The 23,821-nt window shown below is 44.7% G+C and overlaps 1 protein-coding gene across 7 annotated transcripts in view; it reads right to left on the reverse strand.

Annotated features, from left to right (window-relative positions):
* Positions 1 to 18,813, reverse strand: part of DIS3L (DIS3 like exosome 3'-5' exoribonuclease) — a 43,506-nt gene extending 24,693 nt beyond the window's left edge. For 4 of the 7 annotated variants that reach the window (XM_033189687.1, XM_033189686.1, XM_033189690.1 and 1 more), the window contains exons 1-4: positions 18,586 to 18,813; positions 17,194 to 17,347; positions 5,193 to 5,321; positions 3,298 to 3,433 (exon numbers count right to left, since the gene is read on the reverse strand). In XM_033189687.1, coding sequence (XP_033045578.1) covers positions 3,298 to 3,433; positions 5,193 to 5,321; positions 17,194 to 17,347; positions 18,586 to 18,724 — 558 coding nt within the window. In that variant the 5' untranslated portion in view covers positions 18,725 to 18,813. Of the gene's footprint in view, positions 1 to 3,297; positions 3,434 to 5,192; positions 5,384 to 17,193; positions 17,348 to 18,138; positions 18,477 to 18,585 lie in introns of those variants that run through there. The other 3 variants (XM_033189688.1, XM_033189691.1, XM_033189689.1) reach the window with 3 other exon arrangements.
* Positions 18,814 to 23,821: the final 5,008 nt, after the last annotated feature.

Here is a 23,821-nt window from a genome sequence, read left to right on the forward strand (position 1 = left end):
TGCCACCATACATGGCTAATTTTTTAATTTTTTTGTAGAGATGAGGTCTCACTAGGTAGTCCAGGCTGGTCTCAAACTCCTGGGCTCAAGTGATCCTCCTGCCCTGGCCACCCAAAGTGCTGGGATTACAGGCGTGAGCCACTGTGCCCGGCAATATGTGTACATTCTTGTCTTTTTTTTTTTTTTAAGAGACAGGGTCTTGCTCTGTTGCCCATGCTGGAGTATAAGTGGCGTGATCCTGGCTCACTGTAGCCTTGACCTCCTGGGCTCCAGTGTTCCTCCGGCTTCGGCCTTCCAAAGTGCTGGATTACAGGTGTGGGCCACTGTGCTGGGCCATTCTTGTCTTTTTTATGTATTTTAACTCAACTTTTAAGTCTGAGGGGTAGAGTCTAGCACATTCTCTGTTCTCAAATCGAAAAGCAAACAGGTTATTCTTACTGTCAACTCCAGCATTTCTCCCACTAATTTCAGAGTCCTGTTCAAATTGCTTCCTTTCTTTCCCTACTCCTTCCAAAAATTCTGTCTGTGCTAACGTCAGTGCCTGAATTCTATGGTCACTTATCACTTATCAACACCACACTTTGTCATTATGAACCACCTCTTCAAGAGGGATTTAGCATCTTGGCTCTTCTCCATCTAACTTCAAGTCCCCACAGAAAATTCTAGGCTTCCCACTCATCTGAACTTCACAATATCTTTTTTCTACTATCATTCACCTCTATGAAGCCCTTGGTCACACAGTTTTCTTGAGAAACGCTATAGAAAATAAAACGGTACTATACCACTGGACTACAAAGAAAAGTAATTTTCACAAAAAGTAGAAAAATGTAATTTTAGTCAACTGTCCTCTGCAGGAACAAGACATGATGTATTGCAACAGAAAAAACAAGTGACACTGCCATTAATATCTAGCGCCCCTGGAATTCTCTGGCATGCCAGAGCACTTTTTTATAGCAGGGCCAAGAAAATTCTATTGGCATATCTTTAGCAATATATGCACCTGGGAACCCTTATAGAATCTGCAATTCAAAACCCAACTAGACTTTCTATAAACTGACAAGGATAATACAGGGCCTTATTCTAGTTTCTGCACCAAAAAATGATATCAACAAGTGAAACCTAATTGACCAGCCGGGCAGACAGAAGCGACCAGTGATCTGTTGAGACATTAACAGTCATCCTACTCTCAAAAAAGGTACCTAAGAGATAGGAAAAACTGCATTGCTGAGACAGCCCAAAGAAACTGTCACTGATAATGCCACTCCTGTCTGAGATCTGTACCAAGCAGATCTGACAGCATTCATACAAATAATATCACATCTCGGCCGGGTGCGGTGGCTCAAGCCTGTAATCCCAGCTCTTTGGGAGGCCAAGACAGGCGGATCACGAGGTCAGGAGATCGACACCATCCTGGCTAACACGGTGAAACCCCGTCTCTACTAAAAATACAAAAAACTAGCCAGGCGTGGTGGCGGCGCCTGTAGTCCCAGCTACTCGGGAGGCTGAGGCAGGAGAATGGCGTGAACCTGGGAGGCGGAGCTTGCAGTGAGCTGAGATCCGGCCACTGCACTCCAGCCCGGGCGACAGAGCAAGACTCCGTCTCAAAAAAAAAAAAAAATAATAATAATATCACATCTCAACCCTTTCATTTATCCCTATTACCCCCATGAACATTCACAAGTGGGGAAGAGTGAGGAAGAGCTGAAAAAAAAGACTGGCCTTTAAGACAGTTTGTTTCGGGTGTATTTTCAGAAAAATAACTTGGAAGGCAGTATAGCACGAAGGCTAAGAGCTTTGGGGTCTGACTGCCTGGATGTTAACATAACCCTACCATTTTCTACTGTGTGACTTTGAACAAGTTACTTAGCCTTTCTGTGTTTCCATTTCCTTACCAATAGGATTAAATAATAATACCTACCTCACAGGGTTGTTGCAAGAATTAAATGAAATAATAGACATAGAAAAGTGGCTGGCATAGATGTGTTGGTTATTACCAGTAGGTAGAACCATGTCAAACTGCCATTTTATAGGTCAACAATAAGAATATTGGCAATTTTATTCAACCTATTATCATCATCATCATCACCATTTTATAAATGTTAGTTTACTGTCAGTAGGAGTTTACTGGGCTGGTATTAGATGCTGTGGGCCTTATAGTCAAAGTTGGTCTGAATTTGTGAAAGTCAACATTAAATAATTGGGGCATAATGAAGAAGCAGAACTTCATTTTTTTTTTTTTTTTTTCTGAGATGGAGTCTCACTCTGTCACCCAGGCTGGAGTGAAGCAGCACAATCTCGGCTCACCAAAAGCTCCGCTTCCTGGGTTCACATCATTCTCCTGCCTCAGCCTCCCGAGTAGCTGGGACTATAGGCGCCTGCCACCACGCCTGGCTAATTTTTTGTATTTTTTGTAGAGACGGGGTTTTACCATGTTAGCCAGGATGGTCTCGATCTCCTGACCTTGTGATCTGCCTGCCTCGGCCTCCCAAAGTGCTGGGATTACAGACGTGAGCCACTGCACCCGGCCTAGAACTTCATTTGCTGAGATAGGGTCTTGCTGTGTCACCCAGGCATTAGTACAATGGTGTGTTCACGGCTCACTACAGCTTCCATCTCCCAGGCTCAAGTGATTCTCCCATCTCAGCCTCTTGAGTAGCTGGGACTACAGGTGTGTGCCACCATGCTTGGATATATATATATATATATAATATATATATATATTTTTTTTTTCTGTAGAGACAAGGTCTCACTAGATTGCCCAGCTGGTCTTGAACTCCTAAGCTCAAGTGATCTTCCCATCTAGGCCTCCAGAGTGCTGGGATTATAAGCATGAGCCACCACGCCTGGCCAAAATGGAACTTCTTAACGTCTATTCCTCTTTTATTTTTTCTTTTCTGTGTTACCAAAGGGATCTAGAGCCTTATGGGTACTACTTAGAAAATGAGCACTCTGGCCGGACGCGGTGGCTCAAGCCTGTAATCCTAGCACTTTGGGAGGCCGAGACGGGCGGATCACGAGGTCAGGAGATCGAGACCATCCTGGCTAATATGGTGAAACCCCGTCTCTACTAAAAAATACAAAAACTAGCCGGGCGAGGTGGCGGGCGCCTGTAGTCCCAGCTACTTGGGAGGCTGACGCAGGAGAATGGCATAAACCCGGGAGGCGGAGCTTGCAGTGAGCTGAGATCTGGCCACTGCACTCCAGCCCGGGCGACAGAGTGAGACTCCGTCTCAAAAAATAAAAAATAAAAAAAAAAAAGAAAATGAGCACTCATACATATACAACATCTGGAAATACCTTAAAAGAAATCACGAATACTCCTTCTGTTTCACTTCCATACCGCTGAATTGCCTCTTCATCTTCTGTCAGCATAACAATTGGCATCCTGTCCTGGCAGTGATGATAGTACCAAACAGCTGCGTTGTATATGCTCCTGGAAAAGCAAAGGGCACGTGAGCTCTCCCCAGGCAGACAAACACAAGCTCTTGTTCAGAATTTCACATCTGGCTTTTAATCTGCTATCCTTTGGTGTATATAGATAACCATTCATTCATTCATTCAACAAATACTTCTGGAGTATCCATTATAAAGAAGCCCTGGGCGGGGTGCTCTGGGGAATACAAATATGAACCAGAAAGAACCTGATTTCTCTTCCCTAAGACATCCAACCACCACTGCAACGACTTCATTTCTTGATATGGCCTAGAAACCATGAGTCTCTGCCATCTTTTACACTGTTTAACTGGGGCACCACACAAGATGACAAGCTATGTTATGTGAGGCTTAAAAGATGAAGCAGCAAGTATTTGGCTAAGAGAAAAACTAAGCTGCAAGCAGCTGAAGATCATAATCCAATAGGGTCTGATATGGAACCATGTGAAATGCCTGGAAATCTTCCAAAAAAGGACTGGAACTGGACAACAGAGAACTGGGAAACAGGTCTGGAGAACTGTGTACAGGACTGGATTGATTGATGGATTGAGACAGGGTCTTACTCTGTCGTCCAGGCTGGAATGCAGTGGTGAATAATGGCTCACTGTAACCTCGACTTCCCAGGCTCAAGTGATCCTCCCGCCTCAGCCTCCTGGGTAGCTGGGACTACAGGTGCGTGTCACCATCCCTGGCTAATTTTTAACTTTTTGTACAGATGGGGTCTCACTATGTTATCCAGGCTGGTCTCGAATTCCTGATCCTCTTGCCTCAGCCTCCCAGAGTGCCGGGATTATAAGCGTGAGCCACCATGCCCAGCTTTCAAGGTAACTTCTGAGGCACATTCCGTGTGGCTCCTCAGCAGCACTGATGGAGCCTTCGTTTCCCGCAGCAGCAGCACATCCTTCACCACCTGTCCTCCATCTCCATCTCCATCTCACTCTCCCCACTTCCTCACTCCTGCTTCTGGGAACTGCTTTCTACATAAACACTCCACACTCAAGGACTTGCTTTAGGCTCTGCTTTCGGCAGACTTAAATCAGGACACTGTATTTCCTGAAGCAGTTTTTTCAGAATTAAGTGACCAGTTTCAGTTTAATAAGACTGTAAGTAGGAGCCTGGCCGGGCACAGTGGCTGACACCTATAATCCCAGCACTTTGGGAGGCCGAGACAAGTGGATCACTTGAACCCAGGAATTGAAGACCAGCCTGGGCAACATAATGGGGCCGCGTTTCTACAAAAAATACAAAATTTAAAAGAGTATGGTGGCACAGGTCTGTGGTCCCAGCTACTTGGGAGGCTTGAGGTGGGAGGAAAACTCGAGCTCGGGAGGTCGAGGCCACAGTGAGTTGTGATCATACCACTGCACTCCAGCCTGGGTGACAGAGCAAAAAACACTGTCTCAAAAATAAAAATTAAAATTAAAAAACAAAAAAGGAGCTCTTCTGCCTTCCCTCTACATACATGTATTAAAGTTATGACTTCTAGGTCACTGGAATGATCCTGATAGCTGCTAGGGTCTGGGGCAAACATACTCTGGGTACCTATATCTTCCTAACTGCAATTTTCAAAAAAAGTATCAGTTATGTATTCAAATGATATATCTAAAATATTGACATGGTAAGCGTTTCGGTGTTAATCGTGGTTCCAGAATAATTGTTGGTTTGTTCTAGCAGACTATTTAGATCAACGCCCAAACAGCCAATGATGAGGATATGAAAGAAGACGACGGTGTGAAAACGGCAGCAAGTCAGGGCCATACCTGGTCTGCCACTTCTCCATGGACTCGCCTCTTTCCCGCGGCAGATAGCAGCATTGCTGGAATTCATTAGCAAACAGAATGCAATCATGACGCGCATCCTTCAGCAGGTTTCGCAGTTTGTTATACTGTCTGTGACACGGAGGAGAAAAATAAATCTAACAAAGCAGGTACTCATCCACTGCCATCTCTTGCTAAGGATCAAAAAAGAATGGGGTATTTTAGAGCAAAAGATTGATTATTTTAAACCTGAAGAACATGTATTTATATTGGTCTCAGTGTGCTCAGTCCTATTGGGCTGCTACTGTTTCTTGACTTTGCCTGCTAGAATGTGCTTAGGCAGGGCTTAGTTAATTAGTTTGCAGATCAATTAAACTCCTTTTCCCTCCTTTCCCCTTCAGAGACTTCCAGCAATTTTATTATATAATTATACCGCCTTGCCCTGCCTAGCCCCCTCTTCGAAGCCTGAGTGCATGGATTAGCACTTTATTTTTGGACCTCACTTTGTTTTATAAATGTCATTAAGCATAAATACATTTGACTTTTTGCTGGCAGCCCTAGAAAAGAACATGTAAGGTAAATAAGTTTGGGGATTTATCTGTGAATTTTATTTATGCAGCCACCCTGATTTACATAAATGAGAGCTAGCCTCATCTGTCAGACAACTGACGGAAAGTTTTACGGTTTTGCCCGTCAACAGATCCTTCCCATAGCCGAGGAAGGAGGATGGTTTGAGGCCAGGAGTTCAACACTAGCATGGGCAACATAGGGAGACCCTTTCTCTACCAAAAAATACAAAAATTAGCCAGGCATGGTAGCGTGCACCTGTAGTCCCAGCTACTTGGGAGGCTGAGGTGGGGAGATTGCTTGAGCTTGGGAAGTTAAGGTTGCAGTGAGCTGTGATTGCGCCACTACATTCCAGCCTGGGTTACAGAGCGAGACCTTGTCTCAAAAAACAACAAAAAAAAGATCCTTCCCACAATGCTGGCTGAAGCCACAAATCAAACATCAAGTCTCCTATAGGTCAGTTTCTAAGAAGGTGCTTTTCAATAGTCTAGATAATATAAAATCACAGAAAACACTCAGTTATGTTGAAGGGAGTCAACTGCTTATTTGAAGATGAATTTGCTGGGTGTGGTGGTTCATGCCTGTAATCGCAGCACTTTAGGAGGCTGAGGAAGGAGGATCGCTTGAGCCCAGGAGCTGGAGACCAGCCTGGGCCACACAGCAAGACCCCATCTCTACACAAATTAAAAATACAAAAATTAGCTGGGCATGGTGGTATGCGCCTGTAGTTCCAGCTACTCGGGAGGCTGAGGCAGGAGGGGTCCTTTAAGCCCAGGAGTCTGAGGCTGCAGTGAGCTATGATTCTGCCACTGAACTCCAGCCTGGGGAACAGAATGAGACCTTGTCTCTAATAAAATAAAAATAAAATAAAAACGGATTCATATTAAATCAGATTTAACATGTGTTTTAATATAATAACATTTGTACCCTTCCTTCCGCCCCTCCAGCCTGCCTCCATAGGTTTTAAAAATTGAGTCTTTTTGTTGAAGTAAAGGCAGAACTCCCCAACGAATCTTGTTAAATACATAAACACTGACCACCAACCTGTGTGGTCTTACACTTTATTAGAAAACAAGAAATAGATTTTAGTTTCTTAGTAATTCTAATTTTGAGTCACTGTGAAAAGAATCATAAATAGCAACTTATAAAATATCTTTTTTTTTTTTCTTTGAGACGGAGTCTCACTCTGTTGCCTAGGCTAGAGCATAGTGGCACGATCCTGGCTCACTGCAACCTCCGCCTCCCAGGTTCAAGTGATTCTCCTACCCCAGCATCCCAAGTAGCTAGAATTACAGGCACCCACCACCATGCCTGGCTAATTTTGGTACTTTTAGTAGAGACAGGGTTTTACCATGTTTGCCAGGCTGGTCTCAAACTCCTGACCTCAGGTGATCCACCCGCCTCGGCTTCCCAAGGTGCTGGGATCATAGGCATGAGCTACCACGCCTGGCCATAAAATATCTTAATAAAGGGATTCAGTTTCATTTCTGTGAATGGCAGCTTTTCTTAACAGAATTCCACTTGTACAAACAAAAGCTGTTCCCTCATCCTTCAAGATACATAGAACATATTATATGGGTAATTTTCTCACTTTCACAAAGACCCTATTTTTTTGAGACAGGATTTCACTCTGTCACCCAGGCTGGCATGCAGTGGCACGATCATGGCTCGCTGCAGCCTCAAACTCCTGGGCTCAGACGATCCTCCCACCTCAGCCTCCCAAGTAGCTGAGACTACAGGCACACCCCACTATGCTCGGCTAATTTTTGTAATTTTTTTTGTAGAGACGGAGTCTTGCCATGTTGCCCAGGCTGATCTCGAACTCCTAGGCTCAAGCGATCCTCCTGCCTTGGCCTCCCAAAGTGTTGGGATTATGAGCCACCATGCCTGGATAAAGACACATTTAAAACTTATTTTAAAAGCCTCTTAGAAGAGTCTATATCAACACTGTTAACAGTGTGGGCAGGTTTTCACTTTCTGCCTTACACATTTTGATAATGTTTAGAATTTTAAGACTGAGCACTTATTTATTAAGTAATAGGAGCGATTTTTGGAGAGATTTCATAAACATCTGCAATTTGTTATTTCAGAGAAAACACTGAAAAAATATTGCCTGTTCTTCCTGACTTTGTCCCCTGGAAGTTTTTGTTCCCTTTACCTACCATCCTATTTTGTGCACCATTACAAAACACTTGAACTTACTGTAGTTTTTTGTTTACAAATGATCTCCCTTGCTAAGCATCCTTCATTTAGCAAATCTTTGCTTCTATGTGCCAGGTCTGCTGGGGGAGGTGAGGGCTGCTGCACTGAATGCCCTTGGGAACACCAACTAGACATCCCACTGCATCTGAATAGTGTCCTATGGCATAGATAGGGCAGTGCCCCATGTCTGCAGCAAAGAAAGGAAAAACAGACATACCATACGATCCAGTAATCCCACTTCTGGGTATATACCCAAATTGAAAGCAAGGACTCAAACAGACATTTGCATAGCTTCATAGCAACATTACTCACAGTATATAGGCAAAAGGTGGAAGCAATCTATCAATGGATGAATGGATACACAAAATGTGGAATATATTATTCACACTGAAAAAGGAAGAAAGTTCCAATGCATGCCATAACATGGATGAACCTTGACACATTATGCAGAGTGAAATAAGCCACTCACAAAGGACAAACACTGTGTCATTCCAGTTACACAAGGTACTGAGAGCAGTCAAATTCATAGAGATGGAAAATAGAAGAGCAGAATAGGGGCCAGGGAGGGGAGATAGTGTTTAAGGGATATAGAGTTTCAGTTAGGACAGATGAAAAGTTCTGCAGACAGATGTTGGTGATGGCTGACAACAAGGCATATGTATTTAATGCCCCTGAATTGTGCACTTAAAAATAGTTAAAATGACAATTTTATGTATGTACATTTTACCACAATTTAAAATAAAGCTATGCTACTTGGCAAAAACAAACCAAACACAACACAGAACCACCCATTTCAGTGGGATAAGTGCTTGAAAGGAGAAGATGGCAGGGATGGGAAAGCTTCCTGGAGTAGGTGACCCATGAGATCTGAAGGATGAATAAGAGTGAGTGGAGACAAAGGGCTCAAGAGATGAGAGCAGGGTGGAACGTGCGAGACAGCAGACAGTAAGGCTTTACTTCACTGCTTCACCCACAGCAGGTGCTGAATCAATGCTTTCCAAATGAACAAATGAATGCACAGCCCTACATGATAACAGTGATCCAAGTGCAGGAATAATAATGCCCCTGAATAAACTGACATTTCCAGAGCCCAGCTGCCTTTCACTAAGCTTCATAGACATCACTGCATTTGTTTTCACACCTTCACTTCAGACCAGGGTTTTTGTTTTTTTGAGACAGGAACTTGCTCTGTTGCTCAGGTTGGAGCGCAGCGGCGTGATCACGGCTCCCTACAGCCTCAAACTCTCAGGCTCAAGTGTTCTCCCACCTCAGCCTCATGAGTAGCTAGGACTACAGACGCACGCCACCATGCTCAGCTAATTTTTTTTTTTTTGTATTGAGACAGGGTCTCACTATGTTAGCCAGGCTGATCTCAAATTCCTGAGCTCAAACAATCTTCTTGCCTTGGCCTCCCAACGTGCTGGGCATCGGCTACTGTGCAGTCCCAGGGATTCCTGAATTCTATCCTCTGCAAATACTGATGTGCCACAAGCCAGACCCAGGGGTTACCACCAGATTAATGACAATCTTTCCTAATATTTAGAAAAATGTATCACTTAACAAAAAATGCTCTCAATTTTAAGTTTCACTACCACATATATTTTCTTAGACTTTTAGCGCAAGTTTCCATTTGTCAGCTACCTATCAGCCAGATAAAACAAATGAACAAATGGCAAAAGAATATTAATGCAGAAAGCAGGAAACAAACAGCGAATCACTCTCAGTGTGACAGTCGGGTTTGCTTGTAGACATGTGGGCTTACAGTTATAATTTAATGGTGCATACATATGATATAGTCATATTTTTTGCTAGTCAGGGTTTTGTAGCGCATATGATGGGACTAGATAGATGAATATCCTGCATGGAGTCAGCAAACAGCACCATGTGCCTTAAGCAAATTCGACCAGAATGACAGGAGAACAATGGTTTCAGATAGTCAAGTACAGGCCAGGCGTGGTGGCTCACGCCTGTAATCCCAGCACTTTGGGAGACTGAGGCGGGAGGATCACTTCAGGTCAGGAGTTTGAGACCAGCCTGGCCAACATGGCAAAACTCTGTCTTTACTAAAAATACAAAAATTAGCCAGGCATGGTGGTGGGTGCCTGTAGTTCCAGCTACCCGAGAGGCTGAGGCAGAAGAACCGCTTGAACCCAGGAGGCAGATGTTGCAGTGAGCCGAGATGGTGCGACTGCACTCCAGCCTGGGTGACAGAGCGAGACTCCTTCTCATACATACATACATACATACATACATATTCAACTCTTACAGAAAAACCTTAGTTCCCTGGACTGGCTTGGATGTTTTCTAAAACTCCATCATCTTAATGTTTTAAGCAATTTCTCAGAGGGGCAGTTAAATCTACCTTCTTTAGGTTGATTTTTTTTACTATTTTCATTCAGTGGTGACCTTACTTACAGATGCAACATCCCTTTCCACTGCTGACTATTCTCTCTAAGGATTAGAAGTGGGAGCCCCACACCCTGGAAAGACCTACAAAGTGAATTCTATACTAAATGTATTTCGTCACCTGGATTTTACAGAACCCAGGTAGGGTCTCACAGACTTACCTTCAGAGACCACTGAGTTTTCTACAAATTTATATTGCCATTTATATTACACAATACTCACAAAACTTTTTTTTTTTTTTTTTTTGAGACGGAGTTTCTCGCTCTGTCATCCAGGCTGGAGTGAAGTGGCACAGTTTCAGCTCACTGCAAGCTCCTGCCTCCCGGGTTCACGCCATTCTCCTACCTCAGCCTCCCAAGTAACTGGGACTACAGGCGCCCGCCACCTCGCCCGGCTAGTTTTTTGTATTTTTTTTAGTAGAGACGGGGTTTCACTGTGTTAGCCAGGATGGTCTCGATCTCCTGACCTCGTGATCCACCCGTCTCGGCCTCCCAAAGTGCTGGGATTACAGGTTTGAGCCACCGCACCCGGCCACAAAACATTTTTATGGAGTACATTTGGGGCCATCTGAACGACTGCTAACTGCACTGCCATTTGGCGTCAGTGAGGCCCTCTCAGACGCTCCAGAGACACTTCAAACTCTGGACCTTGACTTCCCTGCCCCAGGCTTCCTCTAGCTTTCCCTCTCTCCATCTAGTCATGTAAACCAGAAACCTCAGTGATACCCTTGACCCCACCTTCCCTGCCATCTCACATACCTAAATCTATCACTAGTTCTAGAGATTTTAAAAAATAGCAGCTTTATAAAGAGATATAATTCACATACCAAAAAATTTGCCCTTAAAACACACAATTAAGTGGTTTTTAGTATAGTCACAGTTATGCAACCATCACCATCGATCTAATTATAGAACATTTTAATCACTCGGAAAAGAAACCTGTATCCATCCATTAAGCAGTCATTGCCTGTTCCCCTTGACCCCAGCCCCTGGCAAGCGCTAATCTACTTTCTGTCTCTGTTGATATACCTATTCTGGACATTTTACATAAATGGAATTATACAACATATGATGTTTTTATGCGTGCGCTGGCTTCTTCCACTTAGCATGTTTTTGTGGTTTATTCACGTTGTAGCATGTATCAGCACGTCACTCCATCTTACGGCTGAATAATATTCCCCTATATGGATAGTCCACATTTTGCTTAACCATAATCAATTAATGGACATTTGGGATGTTTCCATCTTTTGGCTATGATGAAGACAGCTGCCATGAACATTTGTGTATGATGTTTTCATTTTTATTTATTTATTTATTTTTGGAGATGGAGTCTTGCTCTGTCACCCAGGCTGGAGTGCAGTGGAGTGATCCCGGCTCACTGCAACCTCCGCCTCCCAGGTTCAAGCAATTCTCATGTCTCAGTCTCCCAAGTAGCTAGGACTACAGGCGTGCGCCACACACAGCCAATTTTTTGTATTTTAGTAGAGATGGGGTTTCACCATGTTGCCCAGTCTGGAACTCCCGAGGTCAGGCAATCTGCCCAACTTGGCCTCTCAAAATGCTAGGATTACAGGTGTGAGCCACTGCGCCCAGCTGTGTATGATGTTTTCAGTTTCAATGTTGACAGGTTTTCAATTCTCTTAGTTACACACTTAGGAAGTTTTATAGATTTTTTACCTATTAAGCAGGTCTTGGAAACATCTATTTCTCTCTATCTCTAAGCTACCAACATTCCCTCATCTGGACTAAAGCAAAAGCCTCCTCCCTTCTTTTTTCCAGGCCTCTTCTCTACCTGGCCCAGTAATCCTGCTTTTGTTTTGTTTTGTTTTGTTTTTGAGATGGAGTTTTGCTCTTTTGCCCAGACTGGAGTGCAATGGCGTGATCTTGGCTCACTGCAACCTTTGCCTCCCACGTTCAAGCAATTCTCCCGCCTCAGCCTCCTGAGTAGCTAGGATTATAGGCACCCACCATCATGCCCAGCTAATTTTTGGATTTTTGTAGAGCTGGGGCTTCACCATGTTGGCCTGGCTGGTCTTCACCTCCTGACCTCAGGCGATCCACCCACCTCCGGCCTCCCAAAGTGTTGGTTGGGATTACAGGTGTGAACTACCACTGAGTAATCCTTTTAGGACAGGAATCTGATCATGTTATCTCATTTTGCTTAAAACTTTTCCCTGATATCCCTGAGGCCATGAGGACTTCCATCCCACCCAGGCGTTCTTTCAGCTCCAGGGGTGTGCCACAGGCCCCTCCCCATGGGCCCCAGGCATTTTCCTCTACCTTGAAAGCTTTCCTCCACTCTGTCTGGTTTAAGCCAACCCTTAGACCTCCGCCTAGGCAGCCCCCTCAGAAATGCCCTTCCTTGCCTCCTTGGCTGGTCTGGGCTTTCCTGGTGCCCTGTTTTCAGTGCCTTTGTCACAGCTGCAGTTCTGCATCTGTTTGTGTGATTGCCCGATTACTGCCTGTCACCCTGCCAGGACTCCGTCTGCTTTGGTTCGCCACTGTACCCTCAGTGCTAGCAGTTTCTGGCACATATAGTCTCTTGGTGAACATTTGTTGAATAAACTAACACACATGTGAACACATGAACACGGTGGACAAAATAGCCTTACAGAGTTGTCAGGGGGACTCCTCATTAAATAAGTATTTATTTGAAGATTATTAGATGGCAGAACATGTGATTATCCTGAATGACAGAAGACCTGATATTAGTCATACTTGTTCTGTGCAATATACTTAGGAGAACAAGCATTCTCTGCACTGATATTATTGAAATCAAAATAGGTAATCTTATTACAAATATAACCAGATTAAAGGTTATGTCTTTCCATTGTTAAACCCAACTCTGGTGATTTCGTTTCAGCAAAACAATGTTATCTGTCACATTGAATAATGTTCATTTGGGCCGGGCGCGGTGGCTCAAGCCTGTAATCCTAGCACTTTGGGAGGCCGAGACGGGCGGATCACGAGGTCAGGAGATCGAGACCATCCTGGCTAACACAGTGAAACCCCGTCTCTACTAAAAAATACAAAAACTAGCCGGGCGAGGTGGCGGGCGCCTGTAGTCCCAGCTACTCGGGAGGCTGAGGCAGGAGAATGGCGTAAAACCCGGGAGGCGGAGCTTGCAGTGAGCCGAGATCTGGCCACTGCACTCCAGCCTGGGCGATAGAGCGAGACTCCGCCTCAAAAAAAAAAAAAAAATGTTCATTTGCAGTTTTCTGATTTTGTAACTTTATTTAACTTAAACTAGGATTGTATTAAAGTACTTAAACATGAGGACTTATACCGAGATTTATGTTTAAACATATTTAAATAACAACAGAAGAAAATAAATTAACACTGGTATCCAGGAGGATTTTTTTCTTTTAGAAACAAGGTTGATATATCACTCATGTTGAGAACACTGAGGTAGTGGATGGGGAGTTAGATCATGTGACCTTTCAGATCTCTCCAACCATAATATTCTACAATTTCAGTCTTTTTTTTTTTTTTTTTTTTTTTGAGGCAGAGTCTCGCTTTTGTTGCCCAGACTGGAGTGCAGTAACACGATCTCGGCTCACCACAACCTCCGCCTTCTGGGTTCAAGCGATTTTCCTGTTTCCATCTCCTGAGTAGCTGGGATTACTGGCCTGTGCCATGTCATCTGGCTAATTTTTGTATCTTTAGTAGTGACAGGATTTCGCCATGTTGGCCAGGCTGGTATCAAACTCCTGACCTCAAGTGATCTACTTGCCTCGGCTGGGATTAGGGGTGTGAGCCACTGAGCCTGGCCTGATGCCAATCTTATATACCATCAAGAAACTGAGGCATGAAATATGGAGACTCTCTGAAGCTATACAGAAGGAATTCAGGAGGGAGTCAAAAGGAACAAGCAAAGCATCCTATACCAGACACCAGACGGACCAGGGATTATTAAATGACAAAACTTTCCTAACCACGAATGTTCCTAAAAGCATATTGGATAAAATGAATTATTTACTCGTATCTCAAAAATCTCCAAGGAAGAACTGAAAAACAAAACAAAATGTTCCCCAACATTAAATGAACAAAACACTAGAGAGCTTCTGCTAGGCCAAGTTCAGTTAAATATAAAAAGTTAATTATCACCAAAAAAATGGTAAGTATGTAAAGTAATGCACATGCTAAGTAGCTTGATTTAGCCTTTCCACAATGTATACATATTTCAAAACATCACGTTGTATACCATAAATATGTATGATTTTCTAAAGTAAATTTTTTAATAGAGACAGGGGTCTCACTATGTTGCACAGATTGGTCTTGAACTGGGCTCAAGTTATCCTCCTGTCTTGGCCTCCCAAAGTGCTGGGATTATAAGTATGAGCCACTGGGCATGGCCAAATATATATAATTTTAATCTGTCAATTTAAAAAAGTCAAATAACTTACACTTAACACTTAGGAAGGCTGAATTAATAAACTTTATTAATAATGATAAAGTCTCCCGGATCTTATATATTCAATGCCTATTATTAATTTTAATGTTAGCCTTCAATAAATGACACTTTCTAGCACTCAGACAATTTGGGTCATTTAGCTATGTCAACCTGAATGCACCTGCTGGTTGCTTAACAGGTAAACAAAGTGCCAAGTCCCAAACTTGCTAATTTCTTCCTCTTCTTCAATCGTACTCATAATATGTCCTTAAAGACCATTCTCAAATCCATTTCCCCCAGAGGATTTTCCGGCCTAATCCCTCCACGTTTACTTCTGCACTTAGCATAGTCCACATTAAATTATCCTTCGTGTGTCTAAGGTGCTTCATAATAACTGTCTTGTTTCTTCCATCTAACCCCAGCAAGATAATAGGCTTGTTATGAGAGGGACTAAGACTTCTTTTTTTTTTTTTTTTTTTTGAGACGGAGTCTGGCTCTGTGGCCCAGGCTGGAGTGCAGTGGCCTGATCTTGGCTCACTGCAAGCTCCGCCTCCCGGGTTCACGCCATTCTCCTGCCTCAGCCTCCCATGTAGCTGGGACTACAGGCGCCCGCCACCGCACCCGGCTAATTTTTTGTATTTTTAGTAGAGATGGGGTTTCACCGTGTTAGCCAGGATGGCGTCGATCTCCTGACCTTGTGATCCTCCTGTCTCGGCCTCCCAAAGTGCTGGGATTACAGGCGTGAGCCACCACGCCCGGCCATGGACTAAGACTTCTTTTGGGCCGGGTGCGGTGGTTCATGCCTGTAATCCCAGCACTTTGGGAAGCCGAGGTGGACGGATCACGAGGTCAGGAGTTCGAGACAAGTCTGACCAACATGGTGAAATCCCATCTCTTCAAAAAATGCAAAAATTAGCCGGGCGTGGTGGCGGGTGCCTGTAATCATAGCTACTCAGGAGGCTGAGGCAGGAGAAACACTGAACCCAGGAGGTGGAGGTTGCAGTGAACCAAAATCGTGCCACTGTGCTCCAACTCAGGCGACAGAACCAGAGTCCATCTCAAGAAAACAACAGCAACAACTTTTTTATTCCCCAAGGCCTGGAACTAAGAGCTTAAAAAGTGCTTACCCAATGAACAAAATCAGGGTATTATCATATGGCCCTATTTCATAACTCCTCATCTTTTGTTTTCACATTCAGTATATTCAAAGACGTGGTAAGGCAGTGGAAAACCAATAGTTTTTTATCAAGTTAACTACTCTTGAAATGTTCAGGAGAAAAGACGTTTAAATTCCAACTCTTTGTCTTTGAATGTCCCAGGAATTGATTTCTAAAACAATCCTTAACATTAAAAATATTTTAGAAAACAGAAGTTGAAAAGGCTCGCAGTGTGTTAGCAATCCGAATGATAACAACAAATTGATTTTAGTAGCAGAAATTGAAATATGACACCTGGAGCAGCATTTAAATTTGGATCTGTATAAACACCTATATCTTGGTGTCCGAACAAAATCAACTTGAAGCTCATTTAAAAATATTCTATCTGAAAAAAACCTGCACACAATCTGGTTAATGTACGTTTTTTGAACTGAGCGTATAATAAGAGGACAATTTGTCATTTTCATGTACAAATAAAAACACTTCATCTTTTATTACCAAGGCCGGAAGAAACCACAACATTTTAAAGAAGAATAAATGCATAGTTTGTGCTTATTAAATAACTTAGAGTGTTAAGAGGTTGGACATATAATTCTAATATGCTATTTCCATACAGTCTTAAGTTCAAGTCATAAACCTTTCTCAACATTAAAGGAAGCGAAATCGTTTTTTAAAGTATTTGTTTAAAAGGTGGACAACTATTCTTCATTTAAGTACAAGGCAAGAATTTTGGACTGGTTCAATTAGAAATCCTTTGTTTAGCAAATACAATGACTATGGCTGGTAGTTACACTAGTAAGCTAAAAATAAAACAAGCTATTTCCGGTTTCACTGAATAAATCATTACAATTTGCATCCCCAATAAAGGAGTCTAAAATTTAAAAATAAAGTACTCTTTTCCCCAAGAAAAGAATGTATGCTTCTGAAACAATGTATCTATAAATAAGATTAAATAATACACATTATCAACAAGAAATAAGCAGTAACCCTGCCACTATAAAAATGCAAGCCAAAAGCCAATTCACACTAGAATCTTAAATACCCACATACTGGGGACACTGCAGTTTACTGATCTACAGTCAGATCTCTTGGCCAGGTGTTGCAGCAGAAATATAAAATAATGTTACTGCATTCCTCACTATCAAAGAGAATACAAAATTAGTTTAAAAAGTCCTTTCTGACAAAATAATGAATTCCTCCCATCCCCCTCCAACAAGGGACCTTTTCTAAGGCGGGGGGGAACCTATGCTATATAGAAATAAAGAATGCAAAACGTATACCTCCGGCCTCTTTGATGCTGCACTGCTTGACAAGCTGTTTGCATGAAAATAATTCCCTTCAATTCAGGAAACTCAAGGATCTCAAGATAATCTTGAACAACCTTCCAGTCTGGGATCACGTAATGAGTCACATCACTAGACAAGAGTTTCCCATCTGAAACATAATTCAAAATGTAAGAGATTAGACAACGTTTTCAAACCTGGTTTATTTAAATGTCACGGTGCTCTGGCATACAAAATAACTTCCAGTCTTAACTCCACGGTGGGAGTTTTTAAAAGACCCAAAGCTCAGGTATATTGAGCACCCTCATTTTTTTGGAAGCTGTGATAAATACAAGCTCAACTGGTTTATGGTGTTGCCAGAGGTGCTGGAGAGGATGACTGATTTAACAACGAACAAGCACATTTTCAGCATAACCTGAATATTTCAGTGTTAACTCATCATTGACAAACACATTCAAATGAAGCACCCCCACATTTATACCACTTGTGTATGATGCTCAGCAATTTCAAGTTGGCTCTGTGTCAAGCTTCTGCACGTGCTCAGCAGCCTCCAAGAGCCAGAAAGACTGAATGGAGAAAATGATCAGTGCAAGCAACGGGCAGAGGTGGGGTTTCCACCAGGCCCGTATCTGAGAGCTGGTTAGCCAAGCTCTAACTGAAATGTTCATCTTAATCACAATGTTTGGAGGATTCCAAACATTCGCTGACAAGGAACCTCATCCCATGCTCATCCTCCCATGGGGGAAGAGAGCCAGTAACGTGCATCGTTCTATCGGCCACACTTGCAGCCTAGAAACCAAGGACAGGGGCCCAGGAGTCCCCAGTCCAACCTCCCCGTGACTTTCCTCTCCAGTGCGGGCCCAGATAGTTCACAAAGCTACGGTGACGAGGCTCTCCACGGGGTGAAAAGACTGGGGCACCAGTGCGGGCAGGTCAGGAAACCTGCGGCTGCAAAGCAGACGTTGTCAGCTTCGCAGCGGCAGCAGCTGGCCAGCAGCTCCCGGGGGCTCCCAGCTCGGGACCTCCCCATTTCTCCGCCGCGCGAGGTTGCGGCGGGAGGAACGCTCGGCTTCCGCGCCCTCGGGCCCCTCTGAGGAGAGAAGCCACCCGGTCTCCGGGATGGGGTGCGGGTCTCTCGGGCCCTCCCATTGGACAGAGCGGAGCAGTCGGGGAGTCCCGGGCGGAGCACTCCGGAAGCCGCGGACTCGGGCCGCTGGGTCCCGACCGGCAGAGGGCTGGGGGTGAGGCCGGCGGGCGGGCGCAGGCCACGGGGCCTACGCCTCGGTGTCCCCGCCGCTGGCGCTCCGCCTCTGGGCCGCGCTCACCCCCTCACCGCAGCCGCCCGCTCCCGTCCGCTCCCGCTGGCCTCGTCCCCACCCCGGCCCTGACCGTGGCTGCAGGCGGCTGGCTGCGGGCAGAGCGGGCTGTGGCAGGGCACGCAGGGCCGCAGGTAGTGCTCGCGCACGATCCGCAGCGTGCGGCCCTGGAAGGTCCTCAGCAGCAGCACTTTCTCCCGCTTCTGCAGCATGGCGGCGTGTCTCCGGGAGGCCGCGAAGCGGCGGGAGCGGCGGGCGCGGCGGAGGCGAGGCCGCGGCTTCGGGCCCGCCCCTCGGCCCTGGGCGCCGCGGCTCCGGAACCGCCGTAACTGCCGCACCCGGGGGAGGTCCGGAGCCACACGCTCCAGGCTGGGGCCCGGCCCTCCCGGCCTCAGTTTTGTTCCCTTCCCTCAGTGGCCTGGACCAGGGCAGAGGGTTGGAAACGACCCACCCCAGAGACGGAGGGAAGACTAGGATGATACCTGAACGGCAGGTCAAGAAGGGCTGGGCGCAGCTGTCCAAGATTAGGAGTTTTTGTCCCCCCCAGGTCCATGTGAAAATGGAGCCGCCGTATTAATACTAATACCCGGTAATTAATGTTTTCTCTTCGTTGCTCTCGCTATCTCCAAACGAGGTGAAAGACTCACCAAATAAGCCGGCACCCCTGCCAGCCGAACATTTCTAAAAAGTTGTATTCATTTTAAATTACATGTACTTTTTAAGAAGTTTTTTTCTTTTTTTGTAGAGATAGGGGGATGAGGGGGGCGGGTCTTGCTCTGTTGACCAGGCTGGTCTCAAGCGATCCACCTGCTTCGGCCTCCCAAAGTGTTGGGGTTATAGGTGTGAGCTGCTGTGCCTGGCCTTTCGTGTTCTTTTTAAAATTTATTTATTTGTTTTAGTATCCCTATTGAAGTTATCATGTACTTATATATTCAAGCAATGCAGATAAAATGAAAACCAATCTCTTCCCTTGAAACACTGTTCCACTCCAACTTTTATAGCTTTTGCAACCTCTGGCAAAGGATTTCTCCTTTAAACTGCCACTGTGACACAATCACAAACGTACATGTTTGTATTAATAGCTTTTTTTTTTTTTTGGACAGGGTCTTGCTCTGTCACTCAGGCTGGAGTGTAGTGCATGATCACGGCTCACTGCAGCCCCCGAACTCCTGGGCACAAGCGATCTTCTCCACCACGCCTAGCTTTTTATTTTTCTTTTCTTCTTCTTCTTCTTTTTTTTTTTTGTAGAGATGGGAGTGTCTCACTATGTTACCCAGGCTGGTCTCAAACTCCTGGGCTCAAGTGATCCTCCCACCTCAGCCTCCCAAAGTGCTGGGATTACAGGCATGAGCCACTATGCCCAGCCTATACCTCTTGATAAAGAGATACATACGGTCTCTTCTGAGATCACATACCCTTGTTTGGATAGAATCTACTGTCTTCCAAGCACTCAACTAAGACTTTTGAGCTGCACTAGCAGCTTTGTGTACGTGTCCCATTTAATTTCCACAAGTCAAAGGAGTGGGGAATTATCATTCCTATCTTATAAACTATAAAGCAGGGTTAGGGAAGTTAAGTCTCCAAGGTTACCCAGTTATTAAGTGGTGGGATCAATATTCAAGCCAGAATCTGACTGAATTCAAAGCAGGCTCGTAAGTAATTACCGTGCTATTCACAGATGAGTAAAATACAGGTCCTGCATTTAGGGACTTTATAGTCTGCTTGGTGAGCTCTAGTTAAGGCAGCTCAACCAGCTGGCTGGAAACATCAGACTTCCTGTGATGCTGAAGCAGGCAGAACTGAGGATGCTTTGTTGGATGGCTCTTGTCACTCTAGGGGAATGCATTAAAGAGAGCCACCATCTCCCACCCATTGTACTTCCATGTCAAGTTACCCTGCAGTGTGAGCTGATGTGAATGAGATCTGAGGTGGAATTGCACAAATTAGGAAAACAGCACAGAGCTGGCCTGTAAGGCAACCATCAGTGCAGGAAGCTATCCCTAACTCAGGAGGTCAGTTCTAGAGAGCCCAGAGGACAGTCAAGTTGCTAGATTTGTCCCCTACATAAGTATGTTCCAGGCAGCTGCCCACAGTTCCCTCCAAAGCTCCCCCATGTTCATTTTTCTTTTATTTCTAATTACACCAGGTTACGGGAGGGTGTTGATTAGATACTAATATGCCCATAAGATCGCTCTTTAGCACTTGGTAGCTTTAAACTTTCTTCAAATTGGGATAAATGATCTTCTAAGGAAGAGAGTATGTCTGAGGTTCTATTGAAAGTTGGCTTTATTAGTATTTTAAATAATTCAAGGTCCATTAAGCGCTTCCTTTGCTTGCATTTTGGCAATAATGTATAAATTATGTTTTAAAAATCATGATTCCTTAATTCTTGGAACTAATGAGCTAAAATGGACAAGAGTGCCTTTTTGTTGGTTGGTTGGTTGGTTTGCCTCACAGGCCATCTGATGCCTCTTGCCTGAAAAAGGTGTCTATACCTGTAAGAATAAGCCAGTTTATGCTGTGGTAATATACAACTTTAAAAATCTCAGTGACGTGGCCAGGTGCAGTGGCTCACGCCTGTAATCCCAGCACTTTGGGAGGCCTAGGAGGGTGGATCACCTGAGGTCAGGAGTACGAGACCAGCCTGACCAACGTGGAGAAACCTCATTCTACTAAAAATACAAACATTAGCCGGGCGTGGTGGCGCATACCTGTAATCCCAGCCACTTGGGAAGCTGAGGCAGGAGAATCGCTTGAACCTGGGAGGTGGTGGTTGCAATGAGCCAAAATTGTGACATTGCACTTCAGCCTGGGTAACAAGAGCAAAGGTCCATTTCAAAAAAATAAAAAATCTCAGTGACTTAAAATAACAAGATGTTGCTTGGGCACCAAGAGCCTATGCTCTGTGCCCTTTTCGAGGACTCAGGCTGATGGAGCAGGCCCTCTCTGGAAAACGGACTGTGGTCATTGGCAAAGGAAAAAAGTATCCCAGAGAGTCTCATCCCAGCAATTAAAAGCTCAGTCCGGAAGTGACGCATTTCACTTCTGCCTGTTGACCACACAATAGGGGTATGTGGGGCAGGAAATGTGTGCCGCCTCATGGCCTGAAGGCAGAGCACTGAAGCCCTTTGGTGAACAGCATGGATGACTAACTTGAGTGACCTAGTTCAAATCTCTTATCCCTAAATGAGTCAGTCTGCTCTGCCAGCACCTTAACCTTTGTTACTTGTGACTACTGTAGCTCAGCCCACTATCTGGCCTCCAGTTGGGCATTCTGCTGCTCACCTCTTTTCACATTTGATGTGTCTTTCCCAACCTCCATGCCCCCATAGGCCAAGGATACATCACCACATGATCTCTAATCTTTATCACAACTCTTCAGTGTAAATATGTGATTTCTTGTGGCAGAGGCTGGTTCTGGTCCTCTGTTTGCCAAATCCATACCCCCCTTTTCTCTGGGCATACAGATTAACCACGTTTCCTAGCTTGCCTTGCAGATATACAGGTGTGGCCATGTGACTGAGTTCTAATTGGCGGAATATAATGGCACCATTTCCAGGCCTGGCCCATAAAAACTCCTTTTATTGTTCTACCATGCTCCTTTTCTTGTTCTACCAGCTGGAAACCAATGCCCAGGGGATTTTGGAAGCCAACATTAGAGATGGCAGACCCCTCATCAACTTGGGTCCTCGAAGGGCTGTTCACAGCAGAGTGCTGCTGCCTTTGACCCAGGAGCATCCACAGTGGATTATCTTTTTTTTTTTTTTGAGACGGAGTCTCACTCTGTGGCCCAAGCTGGAGTGCAGTGGTGCAATCTTGGCTCACAGCAAGCTCTGCCTCCTGGGTTCAAGCAACTGTCTTGCCTCAGCCTCCCGAGTTGCTGGGACTACAGGCGCACGCCACTATGCCCAGCTACTTCTTGTATTTTTAGTAGAGACGAAGTTTCGCCATGTTGGCCAGGCTGGTCTCAAACTCCTGACCTCAGGTGATCCTGCCTGCCTCGGCTTCCCAAAGTGTTGGGATTATAGGTGTGACCCACCATGCCCGGCCCACACTGGACTCTTGTAAAGGAGAAATAAACTTTTGTTACAGCAGCTATCATCACCCTAATTATTCTCTTTGTAAAGGAGATTAAGGAACTTGCCCAAGAGTTGTGTAGGGCTATTTGTTCAAAAATCCCTCACTAGATATTAAATGTCCTCATGAAGCTGCTCAAGATTTCTTTTTTCTTTTTTGAGACACAGTCTCGCTTTGTCACCCAGGCTGGAGGACAGTGGTGTGATCTCCACTCACTGCAACCCTCGCCTCCTAGGTTCAAGCGATTCTCCTGCCTCAGCCTCTCGAATAGCTGGGATTACAGGAGCCCGCCACCACACCCGGCTAGAAGCTGCTCAAGATTTCTAGGGCAGTTCTAAATTGCATAGTTCTCTAGGAGGTGGGAGAGCATCAGTGGCCTGCATGTTCTGGTGTGCTCTGGGCTACAGTGCAGCACTGGGAAGGATGCCTGGAGATTGCTTTTCCTTTCAGTTTTCCCTTTCCTTGTCAATCTAAGTGCAGATGGACAGCCTGACATCCAGACAGTAGAATGCTGTGACAGTTTTCAGTGCTCTGTTGCCGACAGAAATTTGTGACTGTGGCTTGTTTTCTTTGGTGTGTGACTTCAATCTTCAGGCGGAGCACCAGTGTGCTTACACTGCAGAGGAGTTTGTAGCATTGACATGCCTTCTTGCAGATGTGCTCTTGGAGTGCAGCCATCAGCAACTACTGGATTGTAATCAAAAGATCTCATCAAAAAATTAGCCTGGGGTGGGGTGGACGTCTTTGCAAAGGGCTAAAAGGACAGGGGGGTTAAATGCCTGGAAGAAATTCCAGCAAATGAACTCCAAGGGCCAGGGTGGATTACTGAAGCAAACTTTGAAATATTCTGTATTTATTTATTTAAAATTACAATAGTACGACATACATGTTGTAACACATTCAAATAGTACTGAAGTATGCCAAGTATAAACAGTGAAGCTCTATTTCCATCCAAAGTCTACTTCTCCCAAGTAATTCACCATTGTTGATAGCTGGAATACATCCCGAGTTTAAACAGAACCCAAAGTTTGCAACGCTTTGAAGAATTTGTCAATCTATGCAGTATCAGCTAATTACAACTAAGGTTTCTCAAACTTTTACTAGGTGCCAGGCATTTCTCCAAACAGTTACTGTATTTCCTCATTTAATCCTCAACACAATGTCTTGCCACTTCTACTGAAGTAGAGAAGGACTGAAGTGATTCCCCAGGCCACATATTCAATGTAAAGCAA

This window comes from Trachypithecus francoisi, unplaced genomic scaffold (assembly GCF_009764315.1).
Source record: "Trachypithecus francoisi isolate TF-2019V2 unplaced genomic scaffold, Tfra_2.0 Lachesis_group3, whole genome shotgun sequence".
Classification (NCBI taxonomy): domain Eukaryota; kingdom Metazoa; phylum Chordata; class Mammalia; order Primates; family Cercopithecidae; genus Trachypithecus; species Trachypithecus francoisi.